We start from the raw sequence: 19,491 nt of genomic DNA, 5'->3' as shown, positions 1-19,491 counted from the left end.
AGGTTTTCAAATTATCATTCACCTGCAAACAACTTGAGCTCCCTAATGAAGTAAGGGTGGTACAGAAATAACGTTAACCACAATGAATATGACTTGGAGACTGTTTTGTGTTTCCACGTGACTACAGGAACTCAGCAACAGGCAAATCCAGTATCACAGGCAAAGTCTCAAAACCTGCTTTCCTCATCAGCTCTACTCACCCCCTACTAACGGGAGAAAGGTCATTGCAACCTGGTGGCTTTGTCCAGTTTTGGGCAACAGGGCAAACACAACAGGAGAGGCCTACCTTTGATGGGCTGCTGCCACATTTACGCTGTCCATAATGTTTTTCACAGTCTCAAGGATCTGTTTAGCTCTGATAGTGTGCTGCTCAAACTTGGTTTTCACAGCTGACTGCGAGATACACTCCTGCGAGGGGCCCAAGTTACAACACATTACTGCAATTCCATCATCAAAACACTTGGGAATTTCAAGCTTTCAGAGAACGCTCTGATGCTGTTATAGATACACATAGGTATAAAAGCAAAGGGGGTGGGGGAGAAAAACAAAACATAAAGAACAAAAAAAAAGAGCAGCAAATAAAACCTCAACTCTAGAGCAGTGAAATTCCGCTCTCTTTTACCGTTTAGCCAACAGTAATGTGTAGGAAGTAACAGAACGATAAAGGCAACAATTAACAAAAAAAAAAAATCCACTTAACGCAAGTATTTTGGAATCTCACAGAATTGCCTGCTGCAGGTGATTTATATTACAGTTTAGATGCACTCCTGAGAAGCTAGTGGGAAAATGAGAATGCATATATGAGAAATGTCCGCAGGCACATAAAAAGTGGGAGGAGCTTCAACTGCACCACAGCGGCTGCCATTTTGACTTGTTTTTACATACACTGTGGACGCTCTTGGCGTATATTCTGCAATTACGACGACTGTGACTGGATAAATGCATCTGGATTTCCTTGTGAATGGGTTCTTGAAAGTCTGCAGCTACAAGTACTTGTCAGCTTTGGTTTCTGAACGATATGGATCGTAGCTGGGTTAACTATCAGTCTTATCTGATGCAAAACCATCTACCTTAGGATTGGCTCTCCGGAGTCTCCATCACTCCCAGTCCATACTGAGGACCAGCCTACCCTACCATTGCATGATGGTCCTTACCCAAAAACCACAGAAAGGGGAAAGATAAATGGATTAATGCTTCCTGCATCCATACATAGTAGCTGGAGTATCTCCCACATGCCACAGGCTGAACACATTGATCTAGCACCCATGCTGGTGCTATAATAATCTGATTCTGCTCATGGAAGAAAGCCATCTAGAAATTCTACATGTGAAGTTTTCATGTTAAGTGTAATAAATAAAGATGTTTATGTTATTCATATAAAGACAAGGTAGCCAAAAAGTCTGTGTAGACACAACTGGGTCATCATTGGGATGGAGGTCTTCTAGTTCGGTGTTTCTCAACCTTGACTATTTGAAGGTGGGTGGGCTTCAACTCCCAGAATTCCTCCGTTAACCATGCTGGCTGAGAAATTCTGGGAGTTGAAGTCCACCCTTCAAGTGTCCAAGGTTGAGAAAAACGCTGTTCTAGTTTATTCTCTGGTCAGCTTAGGCTAAATGTCACCTTCAGGTTGTTATGGTAGTATGAGGAATATAATGACTCTTAAATACTTGAAAATCCTTTGTTGAAGGAATAGGGCAGGGGTCTTCAAACTTGGTCCTTTTATGGCTTGTGGACTTCAACTCCCAGAATTCCTCAGCCAGGCACGCTGGCTGAGGAATTCTGGGAGTTGAAGTCCACAAGTCATAAAAGGGCCAAGTTTGAAGACCCCTGGAATAGAGTATATTCGATTAAGAAGGTACGGGCTTACATCTGAAAAGTTACTGGCTGTTCAGTAAAACAGTAAACAGTTCAGTAAAACAGTAACAATATTCAGTAAAATTGAATATTTTATTCACTTGTTTACCAAAAGAAAGAGCTGGTTTTCTTAATTTCATTTTCCTAGACTCCTGAATGTATCCTAACAGAACTTAAAATTGCAGCTCACACTCTCAGCCTTACTAAGGGTTACTGGCAAAAGAAGAGTAAGAGAAACAAAGCAAATATAAAATGGAAATAATAGACAAGAGCCATTACGCTCGACGAAGTAGGTCTAGAAATCAGCAATGAAAAAGCAAGTGATTCACGTTGACAAGAGCACATTGTTAGAGCTACACAAGATTCGTAGAGAAGTCCAATTCCAGGTCAGCTAACAGGTAGAAGGCAGACTGTACAACAAGTAAGTAGTAGGAAGCTATAGGAAGCATTAGCCATACCTCAGGGATGAAAAAGAGAGAGAGGAAATAATAAAAAGCAGGCAATCAGTTCAAACAATTCCCCCTCATTGACAAGATCGGGACAGAGAGATGCCTGGACCCCCTTCCAACCAACAGTTCAAGAGTTTGTCTCTAGCCCCGGCCCAGCTAAAAGAGGGCAGTTGAATGGCTGGCTAGTAGGCCCCATTTCCTGGGCTTTGGGGGGGGGGGCTGCCTTAATACAGGTGTTTTGGCTTTCTAAGCTGACCGCCAATCCTAAAGCAAAACAAACAAACAAAAAGATGAAACACTTCTAAGTACTTCCTTCAGTGATGTTGATCACGGGTCCTTCAGGACTTAGAGATGATAAATGATCACATCTACTGTTATCACAATAGCAATAGCACTTAGGCTTATATACCACTTCATAGTACTTTATATAGCACCCTCTAAGCCAGGGGTCCTCAACCTTGGCCACTTTAAGACTTGTGGACTTCAACTCCCAGAATTCCTCAGCCAGCTTTGCTGGCTGAGGAATTCTGGGAGTTGAAGTCCACAAGTCTTAAAGTGGCCAAGGTTGAGGACCCCTGCTCTAAGCAGTTTACAGAGTCAGCATATTGCCCCAAACAATCCGGGTCCTCATTTTACCAGTCCTCAGAAGGATGGAAGGCTGAGTCAACTTTAAGCCGGTCAGGATCGAACTCCTGGCAGTGGAATGCAGAGTTAGCCTGCAGTACTGCATTCTAACCACTGCGCCGTTACAGCTCTGCAGGCTGCCTGGCTATTGAGTTGGTTAGTTTTTCCTCCTGTAGATGTCTACAGCCTTTCAGCCCTTTTTTTTTCAAATTTTCCTCCACTCCACCCGCTCCATATTTCTCCATAGAGATGCTGAGAACTGATTTTCATGCAAAGAGAAAACTCTGGGTTGTGTTCCTAGAAAAGGCATTAGCAAAGCATTCATAACACTACAGTTCTTTCGAGAGGACACTCAAGTTCCTTCTTAGTCAAGAATTTAATCCCTGAAGCTTGACAGGAACTGAATCAGGGAAACATGATTGTGGTGCGTCTCCTCCTCCTCCTCTTTTATATCTTAAATGGTATTTGCAAACTACCTCAATCAATGGTGATGCTGGCTGGACTGCCACAAAAAAGACAAAGCAATAATATGACATGGGGGCAAGATCAATGATAGTCAACAATACATACATGGGCATCCAGCTTCTCCTTTTTTAGCCAGCTTTACTAAAATAAAATGGCATTAAGGGTCTCATGGAAGCCAACAAGGATCAGGCTAGTCCTTATTTTGTGAGACTTGCAATGCTTCTTCTGTGGTGTCTCATATCAACCTTTGCTGCCTTCTAGAACAGGGAAGGAAAGGGTGATCCTCCAAAATTTTCCCACACTATAATGAAGAGCATCCCTTACCATTGGCTGCCAGTCCCGCAGACCCCAGAAGCATTTTAAGAATGATTCTAATACAAATTCACTTTTGGCTGCCAAGTATCGGATACAGGAAGTACATCCGTTGTTACCATACTCAGAGTAAAACATTTAGGGAGAGAGAAAGAAGTCAGTTACGTCATGTTTTTTAGGACTGAATCTGGAAAAAAAAAAAAAGGGTTTCCCCAGGGGAAAAAAACTTCAGACTTGGATAGCATAGACCAGGGGTAGTCAACCTTGGCTCTTTTATGACTCGTGGACTTCAACTCCCAGAATTCCTGAGCCAGCTAAGCTGGCTCAGGATTCTGGGAGTTGAAGTCCACGAGTCATAAAAGAGCCAAGGTTGACTACCCCTGGCATAGACCCTTAATAGGCCTAAGCTAGAAGTATCTTCATTACTCCATGACTTTCTGATGCACAAGGTAGTCACTGGAAGAGGATGGAACTATACGTTGCACTAACGCAACATCCTTAGCGGAAGGATAGCTGAATGTAAGAGTCATAATTATTTCAATGCAGCTCTCTTCTGACTCTCTCAGCAAACACACTAAGCTCATGATAAATTTCTTTTCTGGAGATAATCCTGGAATGAACAGATCTATGGATGGTATCATGTACATAGGTCCATTCAGTCTGACTTACGACACTCTGGAAGATTACCTCAAATATTTTTTCAAAGTGCTGGAATTCCTGGAACCGTGTCTGAAATCCCTCGGCGATTGCACCACCTACAAGAGCACAAAACAGAGTTGATGAACAGACATTTCTTGAAGATGCAGGACTCTTTTTAAACATGGGTGCTTCTGGAGGGGGGGAGAGGAAATAGCCAACCTTCATAAGAGGTTAAGGACCATGACCACCAGAAAGTGGACCTAGCGTACAACACACACCTCCTTCAGGCATGCCCTGAGCTTTGTGTTTCCTTGCACTGAGAACCTCCTTGGCTGAAACAAAGAAAATTCGATTTTGGGCTTCAGAACGGTCCACAACCCTGAGCTCATCCGCCAAGAAAGTTAGGCAACGCTCCATGTGCTGTTTGCGTACCTGCAAAATGACAACGATAGTGCATAGTGATCATCAATCAGTTCTCCCATCCATTTACAAAACACAAAAAGCAACTTCTAATTTCTCTACAGTCTACACCACCTCTTGAGTGGCTTACTTTGGGAAGATGATCTCTGAATTTATGACTGTCGCCTTAAATAAATTTGAAGTCTTAAGTACCAATCTAAGCACCCCTTAAGATGCATTTTCCAAGAAAATTACAAATCTGTAACTCACATCTTCCATGTATTCAGGTTCTGATGCAGAGGCATCCCAGCGGTTGTTCAGGATGAAGATGTTTGGTTTAGAAAGTTTTTCGTTCACTTTGTGGAAAAACTGTTTCTCCTAAAATAGAGAGATACAAATATGGATCTATATATAAACTCCCTTTTTACGACTCTGTAATCCCTTAATTTATGGTAGAGTCGATATAGATAGACACAGATCTTTGGGGAACAGCTAGTTATTCATCAACTTGGCAAAGAATACAGCTTCATTACTTCCCTTCTTCTGCCTTCTGAGAGGCCCACAGAAAAACTATTCACAATCATTTTAAGAACTGATGCTTGAAATAGCATTTGATCTCCCCTTTTTACTTTTATTTTACTTCCCGTCTTTCAGATTAGACAAGCCTTAATAATAATAATGATAAAGTTGGAAGGGACCTTGGAGGTCATCTAGTCCAACCCCCTGCTCAGGCAGGAAACCCTATACCATTTCAGACAAATGGCTGTCCAGTTTCTTCTTAAAAACTTCCAGTGTTGGCGCATTCACCGCTTCTGGAGGCAGGTTGTTCCACTGGTTAATTGTTCTAACCGTAAGTTTCTTCTTAGTTCTAGGTTGCTTCTCTCTTTGGTTAGCTTCCACCCGTTGCTCCTTGTCCTGCCTTCAGGCGCTTTGGAAAATAGCTTGACTCCCTCTTCTTTGGGGCAGCCCCTGAGATTTTGGAAGACTGCTATCATGTCCCCCCTCGTCCTTCTCTTTGTTAAACTAGACATACCCAATTCCAGCAACCGTTCTTTATATGTTTTAGCCTCCAGTCCCCTAATCATCTTTGTTGCTCTTCTCTGTACTCTTTCTAGAGTTTCAGCATCTTTTTTACATCCTGGTGACCAAAACTGGATGCAGTATTCCAAGTGTGGCCTTACCAAGGCATTGTAAAGCGGTATTAATACTTCACGTGATCTTGATTCTATCCCTCTGTTAATGCAGCCTAGCACTGTGTTGGCTTTTTTGGCAGCTGCAGCACACTGCTGGCTCATATTTAGGTGATTGTCCACTAGGACTCCTACATCCCTCTCACAGTTACTACTATTGAGCAAGGTACCCCCTATACTATACCTGTACATTTGGTTTTTCTTGCCTAAATGTAGAACCTTACTTTTTTACCATTGAATTTCATTTTGTTAGATAGCGCCCAGTGTCCAAGTCTGTCCAGATCCTCCTATATCCTAAGCCTGTCTTCTGGAGTGTTGGCTATTCCTGCCAGCTTGGTGTCTGCAAATTTGATGAGTTCCCCATCTATCCCCTCGTCCAGATCGTTGATGATGTTGAAGAGCACTGGGCCCAGAACAGAGCCCTGGGGCACCCCACTACACACTTCCCTCCATGTAGATGCGGTCCCATTTATTTATTTATTTATTTATTTATTTATTGGATTTATATCCCGCCCTTCTCCCATAGGACTCAGGGCGGCTGACAATCTATTTAAAATAGATTAGACAAGCCACCAGGGAGCTACTGAACTTCATTTCAGAAATAAAGATTTTTGGGTTTTAATTGACTCGCAGATTCAAAGAGTCATAATTCTGTCTGGGATCCAAGTGCAAAGAAGATACTTAACACAATCTCCTAACTTCATTCAGATTGATCATTCAGCAGCAGGCATCTAATCGAAGATGGTCACGCTGACCTTCGATTTACGTTCTGTCAGAATACATTTCCAGGATATATGATGTTTTACTTTGTAAAGATGATACTTTTTCCAGTTAAGGATTAAAGAATTCCTGTGTTATTTTTCCACTGTGTAAAAATCTTCCAAAGAAGCTTAACATTAGAAATAATCAGAAATGAAAAGAAACAACAACAAAAAACAGAGAGCAAAAACAGGAGTCTCTGAAAAGCTCTTATCTAGCCTGTAATTTATAGTTATACTCTATAATTATATCCTATAATTTATACCCCATCTATAATTTTTCTCTTCAAAGTTGACACTCTAGGTTTTCTTTTCAGAAGGGAAGAAATGTCTTTTTGCACAAAGAATCTGCAGTCCAGTGCACACCTCAAGATTGAGCTTCAGAATGAATACAATGGAATTATTAATTCCCAAGTGAACATTTATTGATCAGCAAAATCAATAAACCTGTTTTGTGCTAACCTTGAGATTATCCCACACAATTCAAAAGAAGAATTATTTAGTCATCAATGTGGCAAAGACAGAAAAAGCTTTAACAAGGAGCAATAGCATTAAGAAACCAAAGATGTTAGAACAGTCTCCCACCCAAAAATAGCAATCCACAAACAGGTAGTCCTTGGCTTATGACCGTTTGTTTAATGAAAGTTCAATATTACAACGGCCTTGGAAAAAGTGACTTATGACTAGTACTTACAATTATGACTGTCACATCACCACCACCACCCCAGTTACGCGATTGCAATTCGGGCACGGCAACTAGCTTGCATTTACAACTGGTTGCAGCATTCTGCAGTCACATGATCATTTGTGATCTTTTTTGCCAATTTCTGGCAAGAAAAAGCCCATTGGGCGAGTTGGATTTGCTCAATGACCATGGTCATTCTCTTAATGACTATGGTGATTCTCTTAACGACCATTGTAAAAACTGCCATAAATTTGGGTCCGACTTGCTTACAATGACAATAGCTCACGATGAAAATTCTGCTCCCAATTGTGATCAAAAGTCAAGGGCTACCCGTAACATCAAAAAATTAGTGGAAAATATTGCCGTGAGAAAATGAAAGGTAATAATATTTTTAATTCAAGATTTCCCCAATATGGATCAGCTGATAGGAATATTCACTATGCTAGCTTAGAAGGGTAAAGTGGAACAACATATTTAATAAAAGCAGATAAAGATCCTCGATAGAGATATTTTATACCTACAACATACTGTTGGATTAGCTACCTCAAACTTAGAGGGTTCTTATGACTATTAAAATAGGATACCTCTTACTTTGAGAAGAGGAAACATGAATAAAACAAATGAAAGGACTTACTTAAAAAAGATGAAGACTTACTGTATTCATGAGGGTTGACTCTGAATTAGCAACCAAAACGAAAACATCGGCATCCAGGCAGAATTTGTCAATCCAGGTGTCAAGCTCTGTGGTGACATCAGTACCTGGACTATGAAATGAGGGAAAGGAGTTATAGATGGCATTTGAAAATGTAGAAAAATATGGAAACACATGACACAATCATACTTAGTAAGATAAATTCTGAATGTGTTTTTGGCCCTACTTAGAACACGAGAACATCATCAGAGTTGGAAGGGGCTTTGAAGGTCTTCTAGTCCAACCTCCTGCTCAAATAGGAGACCATATAGCATTCCAGACAAATGGCTGTCCAGTCTTTTCTTAAAAGCTCCAGTGATAGGGCACCCACAACATTTGAAGGCAAGCCGTTCCACTGATTAATTGTTCTGTCAGGAAATTTCTGCTTAGTTCCAGGTTGCTTCTCTCCTTAATTAAGTTTCCATCCGTTGCTTCTTGTCCTGCCCTCAGGCGCTTTGGAGAATAGCTTGACTCCCTCTTCTTTGTGGCAGCCCCTGAGATATTGGAACACTGCTATCGTGTCCCCCCTCGTCCTTCTCTTCATTAAACTAGACATACCCAATTCCAGCAACCATTCTTCATATGTTTTACCTTCCAGTCCCCTAATCATCTTTGTTGCTCCCCTCTGTACTCTTTCTAGTGTCTCAACAAACAAGTCAAGAAGATTTCCATTCATTACAAGTTCCTTTCTTTAGATCCTATGATGAAAAGTTTCTGAACAAGCCAGGACATTAAGCTGCAGTCTAGAGTTGGCTTAACCGCTCAGTCTTTTCGGATGTGTGCTATTTTGTTCATTATATAAAACAGGGGTGTCAAACTCAATTTCATTGAGGGCTGCATCAGCACTGCGGTTGCCCTCAGGGGGCCGGGTGGGTGCGGCCTACTGGGTGGGCGTGAATGGAGTGGGTGTGGCCTACAGGGTGGGTGCGGCCAGCTCTACATCATTCACGTCAAGGGTGCCTGTGGGGGCCTGGGCAGGAGTGGGATAGATCTGAGGGTCTCTGGCAGAAGGGGGTGGGACCAGGGCAAGTGCTGAGGCCTGGTCCACTGAAGGAGCCTCACTGTTCCTCTCAGGCCATGCGGGGGGGGGGGGCTTATGGAGCTAAGACTGAATGTGTTTCAGCATAGATGGCCACCACAAAATTGTACATTGGCTCCCAGCTGGCCTGGGCCAGGGCCAAGGCAGAGGGGGCCGTTCCCTCACTGTTTCCAGGATGGCTTCGCGGGCCACATGAAACCACTTCGTGGGCCGCATCCGGCCCACGGGCCTTATGTTTGACATGTCTGATGTAAAATATTCGCCATCTGAATCTGAACTCCTACACATTTATCAGTCTCTGACATGCTCTTTACAACTACAAATTCATACTTTTAGTTACTTTTTAAGATTCTATCCCTCTTAAAAATACATCAGGAATTAAAGAACCCGCAAATTAGTTCAGGCTGAATGAAGGCCTTATTTGCCCCATGAGTGGCAAAGCAGACTAAAACAAAAAACTGAAATTAATTTCTTCTATTATTTGAAATTAAATACAGTGGAAATATTATTTTTGAAATCATACATTTCTGATACATTAAAAGTTGCCATTTGGCAGCAGGTCTCCTCTAGTGATCATGTGACCTCAGGACAATGCAACTGTCATAAATACATGCCAGTTACCAAGTGCCTGACCACATGACCATAGAGATGCTGCAACAATCCTAAGTGTAGGGATTGGTCGTACATCACTTTTTCAATGCTGTTCTAAGTTCGAACCGTTGCTAAATGAATGGTGATAAGTCGAGGACTACCTGTATACTCCATATCACAACAATTGATCTTGCTAGAATTTAAGGTCTACTTTGGGTGTGTGTGTGTGTGGACTTGTTCCTTTTCAACAGATTCTTTCTCTTTCTCTCCCCCCCCCCCCCCAGTTTCTTTCAAGAGGTTGCCTGTTATGATTCATCTGGCATTTCAGAAGGAAAAAAAACAGCCAAGATGGAGAGTGTGTGTTTAAAAGAAAGACAAGAGGATCTTGTGGCATCTTTAGAGTGAATCCAAAAGAGTCATACCTGTCTACTAAGACCAAGTCGTCTCTCAAGAGAGCACATTTGGTTTTAGGCCAAAAGACATGAACTAAGCAACCAGCTTCTAAGTCTTTATCCATATGGAGAGCATGGGCAAGCTGATTAACTGTCTGCAAAGAAAGGAAGAACATGTTAGGATAAGGTCAGTGGCACGACAACTGAACACACTTGAATAATATCTGAAGCAGCAACAAACCAAGTTTCTAGGATCTATCTCAAAGGTGCTTCTTCAGGAGGCAAGTGGACAGACAGCTGTCCTTGAGTCCTTGAGTAGAAAGAATGCAAACCTGTCTGCAGGAGTATAAATCTTTCCATTCCCCACCATCCAGTCAGAGCTGAAGAAGATTCTTGGATGAGAAGCGAAACGTCTTCAAAACAACAACAACAACAAGAAAATCCAGTTGCCATATGACACCAGTTCGCTTAGCGAAAATGTTTAAAAATGTTTCGGATATTTGCTGGAAATGTAAACAACAGCCAGGCCTGGTGGATATGCCCTATCGCGAAGAAATATTGGTCTAAGGTTCATAGATGGTTGGAAAAGATGATGAAAATACAGATAGAATTTAAACCGGAATTGTTTTTGCTAGGAATATTAAGACCCAATTATGGTAAAGAGAATGACTATTTGATATTGCATGTTTTAACAGCTGCAAAGATAGTATTTGCCCAATTTTGGAAAAATGAGAATTTACCATCTGACCAGATTATAATTACTAAAATTTTAGAGTGTGCAGAAATGGATAGACTAACATTAGAAATGAAAGAAAAAGATGATTCAATTTATTTTAGAACTTGGGGAAAATTTTATCAATGGTTAAAGACACGTTAGAACTTGAAGGACTCAATATTTTAGAATAGATGACTGATTTTTAACCGAGTTCTAACTAACATTTTGATGATATGATTATTTTTCTTGATTTACTGATTTTCATTTGTTACTTTTGATTGTTAGGATTTTTTGAGATTTTATTAGTAGTGTTTATTTAATAGATTAATGTATTTGTTTACTAATCGTTTTTAATATGTTATAGTCTAAACTTTGGTAAAAATGGTTGAATATGACATTTACTCATTATTATGACCTGGACGGTAGCTTGTTTGTTGAAATATGTGATTGTACCTATCCTTATTTTACCCTAAATCCTTTATTCCCTTCCCCTTCCCCTTTCCTCCCACCCCCTCCCTTTACCATACCTGTATTGTTCCTACTTTTCTTTATCTATATCAATTTTGTTAAAAAAAGAAAGAAAGTCCAGTTGCCTCCTGAAAAAGTATCTTTGGGACAGCTATGAGCTGGATGGCTGAGAGTCTCCATTGACATTTCTAGGATCTAATTTTTTGGGTTACTAGAATTCCCCACCCCCAGCCTGATGCAAATAAAATAAAATAAAAGCCAAAGGGATCTTTATATTAATATCACTGCTTCTTTCAAAAGAGCAAGGACAGGAAGGCCCCCCCCTCCCCTCTGGTCTTCTAAATACGACTGGGGCCTGGATTTTAACATCGCATAGGAGGAAGTACGTGGGAAGAAATATTGCTTCACTCATGGAAAATCAGCCAATATTTGGGGAAAGTCAAATTAGGAGTGAGGCTGCAGAGATGAGCAAAGACATTCTGAATTCCCTCTCATAAGAGATGTGGCTTACAGCACAAGGGTTGGTGAAAAACCAAGCACATGTACACACTGAAGCAGTACAAATAATCTACATGCTACATGGGCAGTTCATATGGAACTCTGGAATTACCTTAGCCTGATATAGAAACAGGTGGAGTATGATTTTAATGCATACTCTCTGCAATATGGAATTCTAACCTCTAATAGGGACTGGTTAAGTTTACTCAACATACTAATCCCTGATACGCTTTGCTTAGTTTTGGTTTACTGACATGTCTACTCTGAGTTAGTTGTGACTTGCTTGTTAAAAAGAACCATGAGCCACAGTTTGCAAAAAAAATTGTCCTTATCAATTCTTTTATCTTCTGTCTATGGAACTTTCTCTAATTCTAAAATCACACATAAAGAGAATAAAATTAAGCCGTACTAAATAAGTAACATACTAATGCTTGCATCCATCTTGAATAACAGGACACATGTTTTTCAACACATATCAAGCCTTGTTCCCCAGATGGCTTAATTTTAGTACCGTTTACATAACACATTAAAATGTACGTGCCCAATGTTGTATTGGAAAAACATTCTGACGTTAAAACAGTCCATCCTGAGTGTTCGATTGCTCCTTGCCTTACGACCACAATCGGGACCGGATCTTCCATTCCTAAGTGATGTGGTCATTAAACGGGCCACGCCCAATTTTGCAAGCTTTTTTTTGTTGCAGTTGTGAAGCGAATCTGACTTTCCCCATTTACTTTGCTCGTTTGAAGCCCCCTGAGAAGAGCCGAAAAAGTTTCTCGAATGAGAAGCAAAATGTCTTCAAAAGAAAAACAAGGAAGTCCAGTTGCCTCATGAAAAAGCACCTTTGGGAGAGCCATGACCTGGATGACTCACCTTAACGCTCTTCTTTTCGTCCGAGCCTTCAGTCATCAGGTAAGCTTTGTCGCCATCGGTTCCTTCTACGCTGAGAAAGCAGTTGGTGGTGTGGCCAATGCCACTTGGCAGCACTTTATCCCACAGCATTGCGTTGATCACCGAACTCTTCCCGCTACTGGTTCTGCAGCGGAACAAGAAAAGAACGGAAAGCCTTAAAAATCTTACATTGTAGCCAACATTATAAATTGTCTGGGCAATAATTCCAGATATCAGACTAGAAAGTCTTAATTCTGAAGCAAACTGCATACATTTGCTACCTTTCTCTTATATGTCAGTATCTTGAATTATATACCCAGAGGACAGCTGTCAGTCCTTCAAAATAGACCAGACTATAGGACAGGGGTCTTCAAACTTGGCCCTTTTATGACTTGTGGACTTCAACTCCCAGAATTCCTCAGCCAGGAATTCTGGGAGTTGAAGTCCACAAGTCATAAAAGGGCCAAGTTTAAAGACCTCTGCTATAGGAAATCAACATTTTCAATGCTAATACTAACTTTATAATAAGGTTACAGCTTTCTCAAATTATATTTCTGCCCCAGACTCAGATTTCTTTCATCTGACTCGTCTTGGTTGCAGGTCTTTTTTCTGTTCCTCAAGGTTATACTTTCTTCCCATTATACCTACCCCCACCCATTTCTACTATTTTGTTAAATTTATTTTGGCTTGGGTAATGATGGGAGAGAAAAGTAGCAAAGAAAGGCCACTGAAATCTTTGCAACATTGCTCATGTAAAAGCAGACATTGCTCAGACACCTAGCTTAACATACAGGTAATCCTTGAGTCGTGACCAAAATGGAGCCTGCCCATCATGGTCGTACGTTGTGATGGTTGTAAAGTTTATTGGAGATTTTATGACCTTTTTTGTGGTGGTTGGTAAGCAAATCAATGATTCATTATGGGCTGGAACTAAATGCAGATTTTTGGTGAAACCGCCGTAAAACATGGTCATGTGACATACGGGGTGCTGCAAATGGTCATAAAAGTGGCCTGATGCTGGGTCCCAGAAGTGTGGTCATGTGACTGTGGGGAGGCACCCAACCATTGGAACTTTAAACTAGATTGTAAGTATCCCCCAAGTAGGTGTGGAGAACTTACCTATACTATATATAAGAACTAGAAAGTTGCTTTCATTTCTAATGATAGCATAGTAGCTGTTAAAATAAGGTGACCAACCGTCCTCCTTTAGGGAGGACAGTCCTCCTTTTGTAAGTTCTGTCCTCCCTCAAAAAGTGTCCTCCTACATGTCCTCCTTTTCAATATTTGAAGACTAATCTGCAGGGCTTTTTTTTCTCATAGAACACTCAGAATGGCGTTCTGGCACCTTTTTTTAATGGTTTTTTTTCAACCTTTGCATGAGCTGTGCTACTCCCACTATTGGCTTTCGAAAGCCAATAGGAATTGCTGCTGAGCACGCCAAAACACCCGGCTGGCAAACTTTGCACATGCAAGTTGTCTGTATTATTGTTGCAATGAATAAAATGTTTCTTTTATTTACAATATTTTTTTCTTCAATTTATTTGTGTCCTCCTTTTCATTGTAAAAAAGTTGGTCACCTTAGTTAAAAGCTCAATTGCACATATTCTATTTTTATGGCAAACGCATTGTACCAGAGGCAAGAGGATGATCTGTTGGAGCAGGCAAGTCAGAAAAGTCAAAATGGCAGCCCTTTTTCAGAGGAAAAAATCCTGAGACTGATATAATCTACTGAGAAATTATGTTGTACAAGCATCAATGGCGAGTGAAAATTGGCTACGAAACAGCACTTGATTGTGAGCTTAATTTCCTCATGAAGTATGGTTTTAATGGCTTCTCAGGTAATATGTTTTAAATAATTTGAAACGTATTATATTTCCCAAGAGAAGAACCTCACCCATTTAATCCCACAAATGGCAAGTCTTACCTGCCAAAAAAAGCGACTTTCATATGCCGTCGTGCTAACACTTCACCAATTACGGCCAGCTTGTTTTTATAGGCCTGTATTTTTTTAAATTCATCCATGGTAGCTATGCATTCGAGCTCTGGGTTTTTGTGGGTTTCTGTCATCAGAGAGAAAAACAACAGTTACAGAAGGCTAAAGCAGAACTGCAATACTTTTTCCATTTAATGTGATAAGTCCATGCAATTTTAAGGGAAAACTTTTTTTCGCAAAGAGCCGCCTTGTGCCAATACTACGAGTCCTCAAAGGACTATGGGCCTGGACCATAAACATAATCAGGTCTGAACAGGCAAAGTGGAAACTTGCTCTGGCTGTTTTTCTCATTTTGCTTGAGCCAGCTAGAGGACACAGCACAATTACTATTTGACTGTCACCTGTATAAGACAGAGAGGGATCAATATCTAAAGAGTGCACTTTAGACAAACAGCCAATTAGGATCCTTACATTAAAACACGCACATTTCATGTGTGGTCAGAATCCAAAAATGACATATATTATGACCTTTTGTTGGAACAAAACAATTCAGTTGAGAACTGCACATGTGAATTTGGGTAAAATGTAGAGATGACACAGAAATATGATTTGCCTTTTCCGTCACTTACGGTATGTCTTTTATGCTGCTTTCTAACAAATAGCCTTACTGTTCTATATTTGGTATTTTTTTATTCTGATATGGCCTAATAGTTCATAATAAAGTATTATGGTTCGGCGCACAGTAAGCCAGATGTTTTGAATTCTGAATTATTTGGGGCACCTCTAATTATGCCTGGTATATTTGATAAGCAGCATATATTGTCTGTCACCTTTTAAGAAGCTCCTAATATTTGATCGGTGTCACTAAAATCAATGCTTTCTGAGGAAGCACTATGGCTATCAAATGCTGTTTAGGGGGTCACAGAATATGAATCAGTTTTCAAAGCTTCTCTCTGCCAGTTCAGTTTCATAACCTAAACCTTTTTAATACTTCTGTGATATCAGAGCAGTTAGCCAACCAAATGAACTCAAAGCACAAACATTAGGAAGGTACAATTAAGTTGCCATATTGAGAGCCCTTTTTCAGGGTTATAAAGTGTGATGAGGCACTAACTAATACAATTTTTGCCTATTTCTTTCTTTATAGATTTATCATAAAAAAAACCTGCCAGAAATGTATTGCCTGACCAAAATGTAAGGAATCTTATATTCATCTTGCAGCACTATTTACAATAAAAGATTTGTGAATTTTGCCTCATCGTGGCTATGCAAAAGAGAGAACTGTTAAAAGAGCTATGAAATGCCTTCCAAAGAGGCACCTCCCAAATATTCCAGAGTGTGAATGAAACGCTTCTCTTTGAATCATTAAAGCTTTTGTAAGGTTCATGCAGCTGCTTTCTATCTTTCCCGTACATGGGCCAGTGCAGCTGCCTCTCTTACTCTCCCCAAAATATGCATTCCTGCCCCTTCCCTCCCAGCTTAAAACCAACCTTCAATAAAGTTTGCTCCTTCGGTAACAAAATTCAGTAGTTCTTCAAAAATGGCAGTAATTGTCTTCTTAGCCAACACAAAGTGTTTGAGTGGAGAGGTATTAGAGTCCGCCATGATGGAACTAAAAATGATATTGAAGTTAACAATCAGGTATCCAGCTAGAAACCAGGAGACAGTGAGTTCTAGTTCTGGCTTCGGCATGAAAAACTGGCTGGGTGACTTTGGGGTCAGTCATTCTCTCTTAGTCCAGCCCACCTCACAGGGTCGTTCTTGTTGGGAAAATAGGAGGAAGACGGAATGTTAGGTATATCCACCACCTGGAGTTATTTATAAAAATAATAAAAGGCCAGATATTAAATAAATAAATACCACCCAGTAAATGTCTTCTTTAGCTATAAACAGAGTTTTAACTCCATGATGATCTGGGAAGAAACATGGCTGGTTAATTACCTGTCTAAAAGGAGACAGAATTCCAGATAGACTCACAAATGTATCCAAGATGCTTCTTCCAGCCTACAGTCATAGCAAACATGACAAGTCAGGGGACAGTTGAAACTGACACCATATTGGTGAACTCCAATGGTATGTTTTCCTTGATTGTGGGAAACGTACAAGTAGTCCTCTTTATGACACAGAAAGTCACAACAAAATACATAACACCGCTCTCAATGAGCAGAATATATTCCTGAATTTTGACATTTTGAAATTAGGGAGCAAACACATCCAAATTATATATATTGCTATGTAATCTCTCCATAAAATTCCCTCAGACTAAATAAAATCTATTTTGTGCATGCATTTTGTTGTGAATAATTGCCATACTTCGGGGAGAAGGTGGGGGGGGGGGGAAATGAATAAATTAGTTCATAATTGTAAAATATATTAAAAGTTAGTATTTATATGTTGTATATAGTATGTTTAAATGTGTTTTATGTATGTGTACACTTTGAGAGCAAGCAATTAAATTTCATTTTTAATGTGTGTCATTGTGTCTACAGTAAAAAATGACAATAAAGGTTATCTATCTATCTATCTATCTATCTATCTATCTATCTATCTATCTATCTATCTATCTATCTATCTATCTATCTATCTATCATCAAAAGCATTCACTTCATCCAGCATAGATTCAGCTTTTAATTCAAGACATCCAAGACAAGATGTATAGTTAGAAATCCAAACACATACTGTATTAATCATATTTCTTTTTTTGTTTCATAACCCAATAGCTATTTTTTTCCATCTTAGCAATGGAGTTTTCCTTCTGTATATATTGTCAATATTTTTTTTTGGGGGGGTGGTGAAATGCAAAGCAGCCGAGGACCTTATTGCTTGAATCTTGCAAGATTAAAACAGTCAAATGGAGGTTGAAATTGACTAGCTTTTCTATTCCAGGATGAAACCAGGAAAATACAGCAGGGCTGAAAAGCTTTAGAGTCTTATTTTCTTTGTGCCACAGTGACCTAGATACTCAGAGTGTATGTGCCCTGCCTACTAGCATGGCCAATTTAATGCTGTACATGGAATGTGCTTTTCCCGGAAATGGATTGTGTTGCAACAGTAGCTAACCCATGTTATCTGCAAATATATTAGTATCAAATTAATAAAATTCCATACTAATACTGCACAAATGATATTGATACTATACAAATTAAGATGTCTTACTCAATTAAACTAAATGTTCATTCCCATACAGCCTAGACACAAACAAAGGTGCATACAACAGCAATGAAAAGCTTAGTATATTCATTAGGGTAGAGGCTTTTAGGCGTCAGAGGACATGTCTCACACATTAATTTCTAACATTAGTGTGCTGCGATATGTGCAAAGCACAAACCAAAATTAAATTCATATGGAATCCAGTCAAATGATCAAGATGACCACAAAAGGTAACTTGTGCACTCATATTAAATATGCTGTAAAGCATATTACTTTACAGAGGTTTGCTAGGCAGTACATAACTATTTTCTCTACAGATATATTTTTGGGTAGATCTAATCTAATGTCTACCCCGGGTTATCCAAAGTGGTCAATATTGACCTCATGGAACTATTCATTGTTATTATTATTTGTAGTACCATTAAAGTAGTATTTATTAAATTATTGTCTTATAATAAACATTTGGGGGTCAATGAGCATTAAGGAGACAATGAGCTGAAGAGTTTGGTGTACCCTATCTTTCAACTGCAGCAAGTAGCCAAAAATAAGGATTAGGAGCTGGCAAAGTATTGAAATCTCCCTCTGAAAGTTAAAAACATGTAACAGCATATCTTTGGTCTGCAATTTTTAACTGATCTGCCTGGTCTTCTCTCCCACCCAGAAGTTTCCATCTGTTGCTCTTTAAAGCAGGGGTCTTCAAACTTGGCCCTTTTATGACTTGTGGACTTCAACTCCCAGAATTCCTCAGCCAGCCATGCTGGCTGAGGAATTCTGGGAGTTGAAGTCCACAAGTCATAAAAGGGCCAAGTTTGAAGACCCCTGCTTTAAAGCAAGAAGGGTTCTGGTTTTCTGGCCACCAGCTCACTAGGCTTCTTCCTCTCCCCAAGGCAAGACCCTCCCCAAAGCAAATTCCAAGCCAAGGATGGGGTGGGGAGGACAGGGCCAGCTTTTGCAAAAAGACCTCTGGGTAGTAAAGCTTTTAGGGGGATGAGCTTTGGCCAGAAAAAGGAGCCATTTTCTCAAGAGTTGCAAAATTCAGAATTACCAGAAAAGAAACTTTTCAATGCTAACACTGAAGATGCTACCTCGTCCGGTCATGAAACGTCTGCAAGAACACAACCAAGGACCCGACACAAACTTTTCAGACTGAACCCTCCAACATGCTCTGCCCCCTTTCTTTCCTCTGCTCCCCCCCCCCACAAACAGCTGCCCCTAAACTTCCTCCGCTCCCCCCCCCAACCTGATCAGATAAAAATAAGAAAGAAATAAAGTGATTGCAAATGCCTCGACCTCTTCACCTGGAATTTCAGGGTGGGGGGCTGCCCAGGAAACATGGGCAACCCTGCCCCGAGGAAACGTTTGGCCTGATACCACCCAGTCCCCCAGAGAATGGGACTACAACTCCCGGACGCCCAGCCAGCTGGGCACTGTAGTCCAACGCATCTGGGGAAGCACGAGGTGGGGAGGAAGGCTGCCAAAAAGCCTTTGGATGGGTGTGAAGCCTCCCCCCACCCCGCCTGCGCTCGGCTCCACAAATGACACCCCCCCGGCCTCACTAATTAAGAGGAGAGGGCTAATTAAATGGCTAAAGGCTCCCCGTTTGCCCCACCACCACCCACCACCTTACCTGGCAGGATGCGCGGGGATCTCGGCAGGACAAGCACGGGGCTCGCGCCCCCCCTCCCAGAACCTCATCGGCTTTGCCCCGCCTCCTGCTCTCACCCAATCACGAGGATGCGTCGGGCACT

The 19,491-nt window shown here is 40.7% G+C and overlaps 1 protein-coding gene across 1 annotated transcript in view; it reads right to left on the bottom strand.

Annotated features, from left to right (window-relative positions):
- The window catches only part of MFN1 (mitofusin 1), a 28,567-nt gene extending 9,147 nt beyond the window's left edge, over nucleotides 1-19,420 (bottom strand). The window contains exons 1-10 of the mRNA XM_015813926.2: nucleotides 19,371-19,420; nucleotides 16,084-16,205; nucleotides 14,585-14,720; nucleotides 12,643-12,805; nucleotides 10,119-10,243; nucleotides 8,031-8,139; nucleotides 5,013-5,120; nucleotides 4,622-4,775; nucleotides 4,392-4,459; nucleotides 287-408 (exon numbers count right to left, since the gene is read on the bottom strand). Of these exons, the coding sequence (XP_015669412.1) occupies nucleotides 287-408; nucleotides 4,392-4,459; nucleotides 4,622-4,775; nucleotides 5,013-5,120; nucleotides 8,031-8,139; nucleotides 10,119-10,243; nucleotides 12,643-12,805; nucleotides 14,585-14,720; nucleotides 16,084-16,198 (1,100 nt within the window). The 5' untranslated portion in view covers nucleotides 16,199-16,205; nucleotides 19,371-19,420. The remainder of the gene's footprint in view (nucleotides 1-286; nucleotides 409-4,391; nucleotides 4,460-4,621; nucleotides 4,776-5,012; nucleotides 5,121-8,030; nucleotides 8,140-10,118; nucleotides 10,244-12,642; nucleotides 12,806-14,584; nucleotides 14,721-16,083; nucleotides 16,206-19,370) is intronic.
- Nucleotides 19,421-19,491: the final 71 nt, after the last annotated feature.

The sequence above is a fragment of the Protobothrops mucrosquamatus genome, unplaced genomic scaffold (genome assembly GCF_001527695.2).
Source record: "Protobothrops mucrosquamatus isolate PMUCROS unplaced genomic scaffold, P.Mucros_1.0 scaffold203, whole genome shotgun sequence".
NCBI classification, from domain to species: Eukaryota; Metazoa; Chordata; class Lepidosauria; order Squamata; family Viperidae; genus Protobothrops; species Protobothrops mucrosquamatus.
This window is presented reverse-complemented; position numbering and strand designations above follow the sequence as displayed.